The sequence below is a fragment of the Rhinoderma darwinii genome, chromosome 2 (assembly GCF_050947455.1).
Source record: "Rhinoderma darwinii isolate aRhiDar2 chromosome 2, aRhiDar2.hap1, whole genome shotgun sequence".
NCBI lineage: Eukaryota > Metazoa > Chordata > Amphibia > Anura > Rhinodermatidae > Rhinoderma > Rhinoderma darwinii.
In genome coordinates, this window is record NC_134688.1 from 165642004 (window position 1) to 165655773 (window position 13770).

At 40.4% G+C, this 13770-nt stretch overlaps 2 protein-coding genes across 6 annotated transcripts in view; one reads left to right on the forward strand and one right to left on the reverse strand.

The window, feature by feature from the left end:
• Positions 1 to 2943, forward strand: part of TMTC4 (transmembrane O-mannosyltransferase targeting cadherins 4) — a 129210-nt gene extending 126267 nt beyond the window's left edge. For 2 of the 3 annotated variants that reach the window (XM_075852447.1, XM_075852448.1), the window contains exon 2: positions 953 to 2943. In XM_075852447.1, coding sequence (XP_075708562.1) covers positions 953 to 1428 — 476 coding nt within the window. In that variant the 3' untranslated portion in view covers positions 1429 to 2943. The remainder of the gene's footprint in view (positions 1 to 952) is intronic. The other variant, XM_075852449.1, reaches the window with a different exon arrangement.
• Positions 2944 to 10281: 7338 nt separating this feature from the next.
• The window catches only part of PCCA (propionyl-CoA carboxylase subunit alpha), a 614152-nt gene continuing 610663 nt past the window's right edge, over positions 10282 to 13770 (reverse strand). For all 3 annotated transcript variants that reach the window (XM_075852453.1, XM_075852451.1, XM_075852452.1), the window contains one exon: positions 10282 to 10513. In XM_075852453.1, the coding sequence (XP_075708568.1) occupies positions 10445 to 10513 (69 nt within the window). In that variant the 3' untranslated portion in view covers positions 10282 to 10444. The remainder of the gene's footprint in view (positions 10514 to 13770) is intronic.

The window sequence follows — 13770 nt, forward strand, 5'->3', positions numbered from 1 at the left end:
GTACTAATCAAAACTACGTCTCGTCCCGCAAAAAAAACAAGCCCAAAAAATCACTACATTGACAGAAAAATAACAAAATTACGGCTCTTGGAAAGCGACGATGCAAAAACAAATAATATTAGTTCAAAAGTGTTTCTATTGTCCAAAAGTCATAAAACATAAAAAAAACCTATTCATATGTGGTATCGTCATAATTGGACCGACCCGTAGAATAAAGGTAACGAGTTTTTTATGCCGTTCAGTGAACAGCGTCAAATTAAAACGCATAGAACAATGGCGGAATTTGTTTTTTTTTTCTAGTTCCCCCAAACAAAAGTCAATCCAAAAATATGTACCCCAAAATGGTGCCATTAAAAAGTACAACTAATCTCGCAAAAAAGACAAGTCCCCATACAGCTATGTCGACTGAGAAATAAAGTTATAGCTCTTTGAATGCGACTATAGGAAAACAAAAAAAATAGCTTGGTCATTAGGGCCTAAAATAGGCTGGTCACTAAGGCCCCATGCACACGTACCTATTTTTGCGGTCGCAATTCACCCGCAGATCTGTGGGTGAATTGCGGCCCCATTCATTTTAATGGGCCCATGCACACAACTGTTTTTTCCACGGTCCGTGCATGGCCCAGGAGCCTGGACCGTAAAAAGTACGGACATGTGTTATTACGGCCGTGTTCTGAGGTCGAGGCTCATAGAAATTAATGCATGATTTGCGGGGGACACTGCGCGGCCGCCTGATCTGCAAATCACAGCTGTGCACACCACTACGGTAGAGTGCATGAGGCCTAAGGGGTTAACTTATAAATATAACCAAATGACTAAGACTTTGCGATATTTGATGTTTACCTGTAGAACTAGCATTTTATAGAATGACCTGCTTTGTAAAAAAAAAAAAAAAGAAGATTTGTCCATTAATCTAACGTGTGACATTTATCATATGTTCTCTCATGTCTAGGGGAAAGTATGCATATCATCTTTGTATATGGAACTCTTAAGAAGGGACAGCCAAACGCGAACGTCATGACCGATCCAAAGCATGGTAAAGCAGTATTTAAAGGCACAGGAAGAACAATAGACAAGTATCCACTGGTGATAGCTCAAGAAGCCAATATCCCATTCCTCATGAATGTCCCAGGAACCGGCCACCATATTGCTGGAGAGATATATTCGGTTGATGACCAGATGCTGCAATTCCTGGATGAATTTGAAAGCTGTCCAGACATGTACCAACGCACTATTAAGAGGATTGAGATTGTGGAGTGGGGAGGTAAAGATGATTCACCTGAGGAGAGAGCAGCTGCCAACGCCATAGAGTGTTTTGTCTACAGCACTACAAGCTACCAGCCGGAGTGGCTGAATCTACCGCACTTTGACTGCTATGATTCCTTTGGGACACATGGCCTTCCGTATGTTAATCATCTGGACAGATAACTGCAAACCCATAAATACAGTAGTTAATGTTTAAATGTCAATGTAAATCTAAAAAATTCCACCTTAAAATATATAAAATTAATTTTTACACATGACTTCTATAAGAGATTTTAGTAATATTTATAATACATTATATGAATAGTGTGTCATTTTACTGAGGCAAATGAAAATTACATTTCATCACAGTGAGCCATAACCGGTTACAAGTCAGCTTTGTTAACTAGGACATTTTTATGAGGGATTTTTATGGATAATATACAATAAATGCAATTTGAATCTATTTATAAGCCTGATAAAGACTCTTTTTATAAGGCCGGATTCACACGAGCGTGTGCGTTTTGCACGAGCAAAAAAAGTGGGGTTTTGCGCACGCAAAAGGTCTGCAAAATCTCTGTGTTTCAGCAGCATATGATGCGTGGCTGTCATAATGATGGCGGCTGCACGAAAATCAGGCACTCTGTTTTTATGTTTGTAAACAGAAAAGCATATGGTGCTTTTCGGTTTTCATTCATAGTTTTGGCTACTGTAGCGCGCATCACGCGCGGCACACGGAAGTGCGTCCGTGTGCCGTGCGCGGTTTTCACGCACCCATTGACTTGAATGGGTGCGTGATGTGCAAATATAGGACATGTCGTGAGTTTTACGCGGCGCACATACGCTGCGTGAAATTCACTGACAGTCTGAATGGCCCTGTTGACTAACATAGGTCCGTGCGACGTGCGTGAAAATCACGCGCGTAGCACAGACGTATTATACGTTCGTCTGAATAAGCCCTAAGCCTGTGGCTGCAACCCTTAGAAAAAAAATAATAAGATATTAAAAGAAAATCCTTTTTTAAATACTCCCTAGAAGAAGGCCATCATTGTAGAATTACAATGAATAAATTCTTAAAATCCAACCAAATGGCTGTATAAAGAAAGTTGGGCTTCAGTCCTTGTGGTCCTGTACTACGGAGCTGTAGGCACTTTATGAGACTTCAAATTAGTTATTCACCCCTAGAAGCAATGACTGCTTGGTGTGACCATGTATTATTACATGTTCACCCATTTATTTGAATGAGCGCCATGTAAAGCTACATTTTTCCTAATGGGGAAAAGTGCGGCTGCCCGCAGCTTCCCCTGGAGAGAACGGCTGATCACAAGTAGTTCCGGCAGCCGGACTTTGCTTTATCCCCTTAAGGACACGGACAATTTTGGCCTTGAGGACAGAATAATTTTTTTATATTTCCCTCTTTGCATCCCAACGCTCATAACTTTTTTTTTTTTTTTTTTGTATAATGTAGTTGTATGAGACTGTTTTTTGCGGGACGAGTTGTACTTAATGTATTTGTACCAAAAAATGGTACCTACATAATCGTTTCATTTATGTCAATTTTTATTTTGGCGAAAAGCAGTCCTGCTGCAGTTTTAATATTTTTATTTTTTTTACACCATACACCGATCATCATAAATAATGTTATATATTTGTTGTACAGGTTGTTATCGGTCGTGGCGATAACAAATATGTCTATGTTATTTCATGTTTTGGGACTTATATTTTAAAAAGTTTATTTATTATAAAAAAGTGTCTGTGTATTTTTTGTACTTTTTTTTTACATTCGTTTAACTATTTTTTTTAAAATCCCATAAAGGGATTTTTCATTTTTAAACTGTAATGTACTGGCATAGATCTATATGCCAGTACATTAGCCTGTGTACTGATTGTACACAGGCAGTTGTTAGGACATACCTCAGTATGCCCTATCAACAGGAAATATGTTCAGACAGCCCTGGGGTCCTTCAATGGACACTGGGCTGCCTGGCCGTACAAGTTATGGGCATTGATCGCGTCAGTTATTTTCCGTTCTCCCCTCCTGGAGCGCCACAATCAGCTTTTATTACGGCATTCAAGGGGTTAACGATGGGGAGAGGATGTTTCTCTTCTCTCTGCTGTTAGAGCGGGTCCGTGGCTGTGTATTACAGCCGTAGCCCCACACTCGATACGGAGAGACGGCTGTCACACAGGATGAGAATGTTCGTCCTAATGCGAGTAGTACCCGCGGCTCAGGACGAGCATTCTCGTCCTGTGTCGGCAACAGGTTAAAGGAACACATGCAGTTTTTGGAGCCAGAAGTGGTCCAAAAGGAAGGAGCTATAAAAGAAAAAAACTTATACATGTCCTTTCATTTGTATCCACTTCCGTGTTTAGCTAAAAAAATTACTGAGCCCAAGACTCCATGTGTGATCCTGGTCTTAAAGAATCCAAGAACCCTTGAATAGCAAAGAAAAACACAAGGGGGTAGATAAACCATTCAAAATGTGCCAGAATTCTGGCGTACATGCTGTGTGTCACAACTATTAACCGTTTAGGTAACTTTTTATTTTCAACAGGCTTGACAATGGGCCGTAGCTCATCGGGAAAAGGGGGCTTGGCTTTAATGTGACACCATGCGACTACATTTTGACAAACTAAGCCAACTAATAGCTGGTATAAGGAAGAGAAAAGTGTCTAGCAAGATGCGCCAAATATATCATACAGCGTGCACAACTTTTGTCACAAAATGCGCCAAATTTTTTAAAGTTTGCGCTGTCTAAACCTTAGACCGTATAAGTAAATCTGCCACAATGTCTTAGAAGAACAGAAGGTATTTGGATAGCACAATTCTGCAATCTATTAAAGAAAAACTCCATTTAAGTACAGTGAGACCCTCAAATTGTTCAGTTATGCTAATGTGACTGTTCATCCAGAACGGTTGGTGTAGAAAATCAATAACCATTATGCTGCATTTACTCCTGGAAGGCAGTACTTAAAGCAGATCTATCATCTCAATATGCAGTCCTAGGAAAGGGCCGAATATTACAGGGACAGGTCGGTTCTCCTATAGCCAAAACAGCACAAAATATTGTGCAGTTTGGCTAACAGGAACAATTAAAGAATACACCGGACTCCTAACTATAAGGGTATGTTCACACGCTTAACAAAAAAACGTCTGAAAATACAGAGCTGATTTCAGAGAAAACAGCCTCTGATTTCCAGGCGTATTTGAAGCTGAAAATGAAGCTTCTTTTAATTTGGAGCTTCTTTTCAGGCTTCTCTTGAGGCGTTTTTCATAGTGTTCAGCTAAAAAAAAAACAGCTCAAGAAGTGACATGCTACTGTTTTTTAAAACAGCGGTGTAAAAAGACGCCCTGTATGAACTAAAGGCGTTTTTCGCAGCGTAAATGCCCCAAAATACGCCTGAAAACACTGCGTGTGAAAATACCCTGAAAACGGCTCCTGATTTTCAGACGTTTTTTAAGCCACTCGCGATTTTTGCAGCTGTATTTTACGGCCGTTTTTTTAGCTGTTTTCAATAGCGTCAATGAAAAACGTCTATGTCTTTATGAAAACTAGTATTTTATTAGTTTTGCACTTATTTTTCGCAGCCGTTTTTCAAAACGGCCCGTTGGAACAGAACGCTGTTTTTCCCATTGCAATCAGTGGGCAGATGTTTGGAGGCGTTCTGCTTCCGATTTTTTTTGCCGTTTTTCATGCGAAAATAGGCTGTGTGAGCATTCCCTTACACTTTCCTCATAAATACACCAGACTCATAACTGTGAGTCCAGTGTATTCGTTAATCGCTCCTATTATTTTTTTTGTGCCATTCTGGCGAGTCGGAGAACCGACGTATGCTTGTAATATGCTGCCCTTACCTAGGGCAGCATATTGAGGTGGCAGATCCGCTTCAATAAAACTGCTTCTGACCCTTTTTGCACAGAATTATAGCAGCTGCAACGGCAGATTTATGTGTGAATTTACAACAGTTTTCTGTCCAGATCATAATATTTATGAAGCCCCTGCATCACATTTTCAGAAACATACGAATGCTAAATATTATTAAATCTCTCCCAATGTGTCTAACTATATATAGGTTTTGACATAACTAGCCCTCCCTAGATAACCCTGCCTCTGGTTAATGTTTATTGTCTACAATCTATTTTTGCCATCATATATATGAAAGCAGCTTCTTGGCTCAGGCAGTAAAATAAATCATGTCATTATTAAGGGGGTTTTACACTGGACGATTATCGGGCAGACGAGCATTCACAGAACGCTCGTTGTCGATAATTGCACTATGTAAACATGAACGATCAGCAGATGAACGAGCAAACGCTCATTCATCTGCTGGTCATATAGTTTTAAAAAAGTGAAATATCATTGTCGGCAGCACATCTCCTTGTGTAAACGGAGACGCGCTGCCGACATGGTAATGTATCGGGACGAGCGATCGGAGTAATGACCGCTTGTCCCCATCCATAGCTCCGTGTGACAGGAGCAAACGAGCGCTGATCAATGATGTCTCAGCCGGTGTAGAAGGCCCTTTAAACCTCCTCCTGATAATGTGGTGATTAAACACTCAGATTTACTGTAGTCTGTATAATAAAACGCTCCATTTTTTCCAGTTGGAGTGTATCCCGTGCTGATAACTAGTGATCAGTATGAAAACAGCAATATTTTTAATTAGTGACTATAAAACAAATTAGTCAATTTAAAATAATTCTGGTATGAAAAAGTTAATAAAATGTTAAACATTCTGATGTGTCCTTCAATGGTAAACCAGTGACGGTACTATGAAAGGTGTTGTCTCACATAAGGAAAAAAGGATCTGCTTTATTTTCCAGAACTGGTGACACATCTGTCCATGGGATGTATATTGTATTGCAGCTCATCTCTATTTGAGTGAATGGGGCTCAACCGGCGATTCCACGTAGTTAATGGAAGTTTCTGGGAAAGCACATACTTTTTTTCTAATCCTGGGCAACCCATTTAATTACTAAAAAAAATTATCCATTGCTGACTGGCCCTGTATAAAAAGAAAAAGCAACCTTCCCCTGAGGGTATGTTCACACGGCTTATTTTCAGCCTTTTCTCGGGCCGTAAACGCCCCAAAAAATGGCTACAAATATGGAGGCTGAACGCCTCTAAACATCTGCCCATTGATTTCAATGGGAAAAACGACGTTCCGTTCCCACGGGGCGTTTTTTACGTTTTTAAAAACGGCGCGTAAAAAAAAACACCCCGTAAAAAAGAAGTGCATGTCACTTTTGGAGCAGTTTTTCATTGTGTTAATAGAAAAACAGCTCCAAAAATGTCCGTAAAATGCGCATCAAAAATGTATGATGCTTAAAAAACGGCTGAAAATCAGAGGCTGTTTTCCTTGAAAACAGCTCCTGTATTTTACAGCCGTTTTGCATGTGTACATAGCCTAAATGTAATACCTGGTTGCGCCACCTTTAGCGGAAACAACCGCAGACAAATGCTTCCAATAACTGGTGATGAGATATGCTCATGGCTTTTGGAACACACTTTACAGAATTGCTTTAATTCAATTCAAAGTTTTAATACAATGTGAGAATGAAAATTTCTAAGCTCCTTTTGCCGACTACAGTTCTGAAACACTGAACGTGTTAACATAGGCTTAAACGTTAATATCAAGTTTTATAGTGATAAATATCATGAAAATATCCAGTGCATGAACACGGGGAAGCTCTGACAGGTCGTTCTACATCAGTGTATTTTGATATATTCTATTTTACACAAAGTGTGTGTATGTAAGGTTTAGGAGAAGTGCTCTACTAATTGTGGTGCTTATAGTTGCTTCCCCCCCCCCCCTTTAAATTATCCACAAGAGACCAAACAGAAGCTTCATAAATTTGTTTTGGTCTTCCCAGCAATATTTTCAGTTCAGATTTATAAGTAATCACATCTCCATTCTTTTATGTTCCTGGAGTCAGGGGCGTAGCTAGGGGGGTGCAGGCTGGGCATGTGCCCCGGGTGCAACTTAGACAGTGACACCAGCGCCACCTCCTCCTGCACTATAATTGTACCTGTGTCTATAGGACAAAGGTACAATTAGAAGCAATGAATAACCGGTCATGTTCCGTGCCCGGTTATTCAGCGCTTTTGCACCAGTGAAGCTACTGGTACCTTTTGTACCAGTGAAGCTTCCGTCGATGAAAGGCGCTGATTGACAGGGAAAGTCATCCAGCCCAGCGCCTTCCATAGATGCTTCGTTCAACCCCCAGGAGACCTGCGCAGAAGAGAGCAGGTCTCCATTGCTGCCGGCCGGCGTGGGAACAAAATTAAGGTGAGTTTGAATTGTTTTTTTTAATTGTAATAAAAAAGTGTGTGGCCGTATCTACAGGGGGGACTTTATCTACGGAGGGGGGACGTTGTCTACACGGGGGGGGGGGGGTGTCTACAGGGGGGCTATATACTGGGGTGGGCAATCTATGGAGCACCATATACAGGGGTGGGCTATCTATGGAGCACCATATACAACTGAATCTTTGCCCCAGGTGCTGGAGAACCTAGATACGCCTCTGCCTGGAGTTGTATGCAATAATGAAGCACTAATAATTCAATATACTCTTTCATCTTCGAGAAAACACGATGATTAACCAAACATGTTCATCTTGTCAGACTGAACCTGGAATAGGTCTTTGTCAATAAGTAAATCTGGTAAACCGGATCAGATGTTTACCATTGCATGGCTAACGATACTGCAGCATATAGCGGATGTTACAGCCGCAGCAATATCAATGTTTTCCCTGTTGTGTGCAAGACGAAAAAATAAGGGCTTCTATTTCCCATGATGTCAGTTTGTAAGGACTTCTTGTGACTGGCTAATAATACAACCAGTACCCATGGAACAATAAAGTGAAAGCTAAAATTCCAATATCATACCATGAAATGGCATTTTTTATATTAAATAAATGGAAAAGCCTCATGATCTTTGTGAACCACGTTGTTATTTGGATGGCATTTACAGAAAAGTTAATCTTTATAAAAAAAATAAAAATAAACTTACCACCCAACTTTTTTCATTCGTCAAATATAGATTCTATTTTTTAAAGATTTCTGAGTTGTGCAACATTAACCCCTTGAAGTCCATCCATTTTTTGCGTTTACGTTTTTCACTCCCCGCCTTCCAAGAGCCATTTATTTTTTATTTTTCCGTCAGTAGAGTGGTGTGAAGGCTTATTTTTTTCGGGACGAGTTGTAGTTTCTATTTGCACCATTTAAGAGTACCATATAATGTACTGGGAAAATGAAAAAAATAATTCTTTGTGGGGTGGAATTGGAAAAAACAGCTTCATTCGTTATTTTTTGGGTTTAGTTTTTACGCCTTTCACCGTGCGGTAAAAACGACAACTTAACTTTATTCTGCTGACCAATACAATTACGGTGATAAATTTATATATTTTTTCAACGTTTTACTACTTTTTACAAATAAAACCCTATTTGTTAAAAAAAAAAAAAATCGAAAAATGTAGCGCTTAGGTGACAAAAAAACTGTGATTTTGGCATTTACATTTTTTTTACAGCGTTCACCGTGCGAGTTAAATAATGTTATATTGCATTAGCTCAGACTTTTACAGACGTGGCACTAACAATTAAATTTTTTCGTTTTTACATTACTTTAGAGGAAAAAATGGGATATTAATTTTTTGGACACTAATAAACTTTATTTTTAGAACTTTTTATAAGTCCTCCTAAGGCATTTGAACCAGCGATCATCAAATCACTGGTGCAATACAATAATGTACTGCAGTGTATTGTCATGTTTACAGGCTCCTGTTAAGCCCTGCCCGAAGCAGCTCTGAACAGGAGCAGAACGAAGGTAGAAAGGAGGTTGCTATGAAAACCATCGGTGCGTCACAGGGGGACCCGATGGGCTGTTGGAGGTAGCCGCCCCTCTTTCTAACGGCTTAGATGCCTCGGTCGCTTTTAAGTAGTTAAACGGCCAGGATCAGAGTTCTCTCCATTCCTGGCCGTTAGTGCGATGTGTCAGCTGTAATACACAGCTGACACCCGCACCGTGCACGTCCGTGTGTGTCAAGGGGTTAAAGTAAATCTCCAGCTAAGAAAAACAATATTTCATTAGCTGCAAACACCCCCCCCCCCCCTTAGACTCCCACTGCCTTTTCTTGGGAGATAGACTTGCATTACAGATTATGGCCCACGGCATATTTTGACTTCTCCAAGAAGGAACACAATGCTCTGAAGAGTTTCACAGCCCTTTCCTTCTAGCTATTGGTGGGGGTTACAGCACACAATGATAAGAACTTTTGACATTTCTCCTTGACATTTAAGAAGTTTACTCTAACTGGAGAGACACTATGTATTATGGCCTCGTTTTACGTCTGAAAATACGGCTCCAATACGTCGGCAAACATCTGCCCATTCATTTGAATGGGTTTGCCGACGTACTGTGCCGACGACCTGTCATTTACGCGTCGTCGTTTGACAGCTGTCAAACGACGACGCGTAAAATGACTGCCTCGTCAAAGAAGTGCAGGACACTTCTTTGAAACGTAATTTGAGCCGTTTTTCATTGAATTCAATGAAAAACAGCTCAAGATTACGGCCGTCAATGACGCCTCGCAAAATGCGAGGAGGAGCATTTACGTCTGAAACGACGCAGCTGTTTTCTCCTGAAAACAGTCTGTAATTTCAGACGTAAAAGCCAGCTAACGTGTGCACATACCCTTACAGCTATAAGTAAAACCTTGTTTGTGAATTTCACCTGATATGATAGATACACAAAGTAACTGAGAAACAATATCCATGACTATTAAACATAATACAATGATATATACGATGCAGTTCTTTCCTGCCATGGACTGTACAGAATGAAGTTGATGCTTACACAAAGAATGCCCTGAATAACTTTCTCTGAGATTATATTAAATGTTACTATCACTTACTGGCGCTTTTTGCAGAACATAAAAACAGGAACCATGTATTCCTTATCGATGGTGAATAGCCACAATGTAACATTAGTGCACGATATGAAGAATGTGCTGAAATGCAAGTCATTTAAACACAGAAGTAACATGTTGGAGCCATTGTTTTTATTCATCCCACTTATACTTGTAATAAATAGAATTGTATAAAATTAGTTTTGCAGGAATGTCATGTCAAAACATGTGTATGAACTAGTTCATAGGAAACCATTTATAAAGTGTCCAGTGGAGTCATGTAGTGAATGGGATTTATTCAAGCTGCACTAGGAGATCCCCTTCTCCCACAGTTTCGCCAGCCTTGCAGTGCACAGATGTCACCTGTAAATGACAAAGAGAAAGTGTAAAGCAGTGATCTGCTCCATCTCATTACTGCCTTACATGACCCCACTAGTCTGCAGGTGCACAAGCGATGCTCAATTCTTACATTACAATGAATTACATAACACCGCTGCTACAAGTAGAAGGTACTTTCAGCAAGTGAACAGACCCAGGAAAGACTATGTACACCTTTGAGATTGTAGTTCTTTTTTGTTTTTTAAATAAAAAAAAGTGTATCAGTGTGTTTTGTGCAAATTTCAAAATACTTTTTATAAAAATTATTTTTCGTTTTTAAGATACAGCTGCTTTCTATCCTGTATCTGTTTGTATCTAGCGCTGAGTGCTGCATCTTGTCAGCGGGTCCTGCAGGATCGGGCTGCTATCGATCACGTCTAAGTTCATAACTTAGAGGTGATCGTTTACAGGACACGCTGTCACTGAACCAGCCAGTCCCGCGGACCTGACGGATTCAGGTCTTAGCAGAAGATACAGCTGCTCTGTATACAGGATAGAAAGCAGCTGCATCTCAAAAAGTATTTTGAACAGTTGCACAAAACACACACAAAAAACGACCTCCAACAGGTGTACATAGCCTTTACAGGGAATCTCTCAGCAAAAAAATTGCTTACCAAACAGGCCCCAGCATTTGGTAGGCATTGATAAAACCCTCTTCTCAGATGCCTATTTTAAGCTGCACATTACTGTTCACCATAATCTCACACTTGCACCGTTACCTCTCACTACAGCGCATGCGCAGTACACACCCTGCTTTAGCAATCGCCTAGTGCTAGGGCAGGAAGTACTGCGCATGATCCACAGTGAAATGGTAACGGCGCAAGTGCGAGATTATGGTGAACAATATTGTGACATCGTCATGGCATGGCATGGCGACGGCAGTCTGGAGGTGGGGGTGTGTTTGCCAGCGAAAAGAGGTGAACTTGCGGTGGAACAGCCCACCCGTGTGGCACTTGCAGCCAATTTGCACATACTTGGAATTTCAGCATAAAATAGGTACAGTGAAGGAAATAAGTATTTGATCCCTTGCTGATTTTGTTTGTTTGCCCACTGTCAAAGTCATGAACAGTCTAGAATTTTTAGGCTATGTTAATTTTACCAGTGAGAGATAGATTATATATAAAAAAAAACAGAAAAACACAGTCAAAATGATATATATTTATTTGCATTGTGCACAGAGAAATAAGTATTTGATCCCCTACCAACCATTAAGAGTTCAGCCTCCTCCAGACCAGTTACACGCTCCAAATCAACTTGGGGCCTGCATTAAAGACAGCTGTCTTAAATGGTCACCTGTATAAAAGACTCCTGTCCACAGACTCAATTAATCAGTCTGACTCTAACCTTTACAACATGGGCAAGACCAAAGAGCTTTCTAAGGATGTCAGGGACAAGATCATAGACCTCCACAAGGCTGGAATGGGCTACAAAACCATAAGTAATACGCTGGGTGAGAAGGAGACAACTGTTGGTGCAATAGTAAGAAAATGGAAGACATACAAAATGACTGTCAATCGACATCGATCTGGGGCTCCATGCAAAATCTCACCTCGTGGGGTATCCTTGATCCTGAGGAAGGTGAGAGCTCAGCCGAAAACTACACGGGGGGAACTTGTTAATGATCTCAAGGCAGCTGGGACCACAGTCACCAAGAAAACCATTGGTAACACATTACGCCATAATGGATTAAAATCCTGCAGTGGCCGCAAGGTCCCCCTGCTCAAGAAGGCACATGTACAGGCCCGTCTGAAGTTTGCAAATGAACATCTGGATGATTCTGAGAGTGATTGGGAGAAGGTGCTGTGGTCAGATGAGACTAAAATTGAGCTCTTTGGCATTAACTCAACTCGCCGCGTTTGGAGGAAGAGAAATGCTGCCTATGACCCAAAGAACACCGTCCCCACTGTCAAGCATGGAGGTGGAAACATTATGTTTTGGGGGTGTTTCTCTGCTAAGGGCACAGGACTACTTCACCGCATCAATGGGAGAATGGATGGAGCCATGTACCGTCAAATCCTGAGTGACAACCTCCTTCCCTCCACCAGGACATTAAAAATGGCTCGTGGCTGGGTCTTCCAGCACGACAATGACCCGAAACATACAGCCAAGGCAACAAAGGAGTAGCTAAAAAAAGAAGCACATTAAGGTCATGGAGTGGCCTAGCCAGTCTCCAGACCTTAATCCCGTCGAAAACTTATGAAGGGAGCTGAAGATCCGAGTTGCCAAGCGACAGCCTCGAAATCTTAATGATTTACAGATGATCTGCAAAGAGGAGTGGGCCAAAATTCCATCTAACATGTGTGCAAACCTCATCATCAACTACAAAAAACGTCTGACTGCTGTGCTTGCCAACAAGGGTTTTGCCACCAAGTATTAAGTCTTGTTTGCCAAAGGGATCAAATACTTATTTCTCTGTGCACAATGCAAATAAATATATATAATTTTCACTATGTGATTTTCTTTTTTATATAATCTATCTCTCACTGGTAAAATTAACCTAGCCTAAAAATTCTAGACTGTTCATGTCTTTGACAGTGGGCAAACTTACAAAATCAGCAAGGGATCAAATACTTATTTCCTTCACTGTATGTGAGGAAAGGGTTTTTGATTCCCTACCAAATACTCGAGCCCGTTTTGTGGGCAATTTTCTGCTGACCGATTCCCTATAAAATGGATTTTCAGTTGCAAATCTAATTCAAATGATAATATCATGCAGCTCTGAAAAATATCTAATGAAAGTTGCATTTATGGTAAACAAAAAAAAACGGAAAATAAACATGCAACACCAACAGAAATGAGCATTTCCTCTCATCTACAAAAGCTGTAAATTCCTTTGCACTTGCACACGATGCAGATTTGCTGTAAATGAGATGTGAAGTAATCTCATTTACAAGTTGCAAACATTTTCTGCATGTAAATAGAGCTGTGGTGCGGATTTTAAAATTTGCAACATGTCAATTTATCTCAGAATTGTATCTGACAAATGTATAAATAAAAAAGGCCCAAAATTGGCAGCGCATAATCTGCACTTGTTTCTGCATTAAATTGTAAAATCCACACCTTAAAACGCATTAAACATTTTTGTGATTTTGATGCAGATTTTCCACATCAATTTCTGTAATTTGTGCATGTAGCTTTAATGTGATTTAACCTGTCAAGAGGAGCTTTATTATATCGCTGGATCAGCACCATAGTCCATGGTCATGTATTTCTTATTTCACAACTAGATCATTTTTAGATTT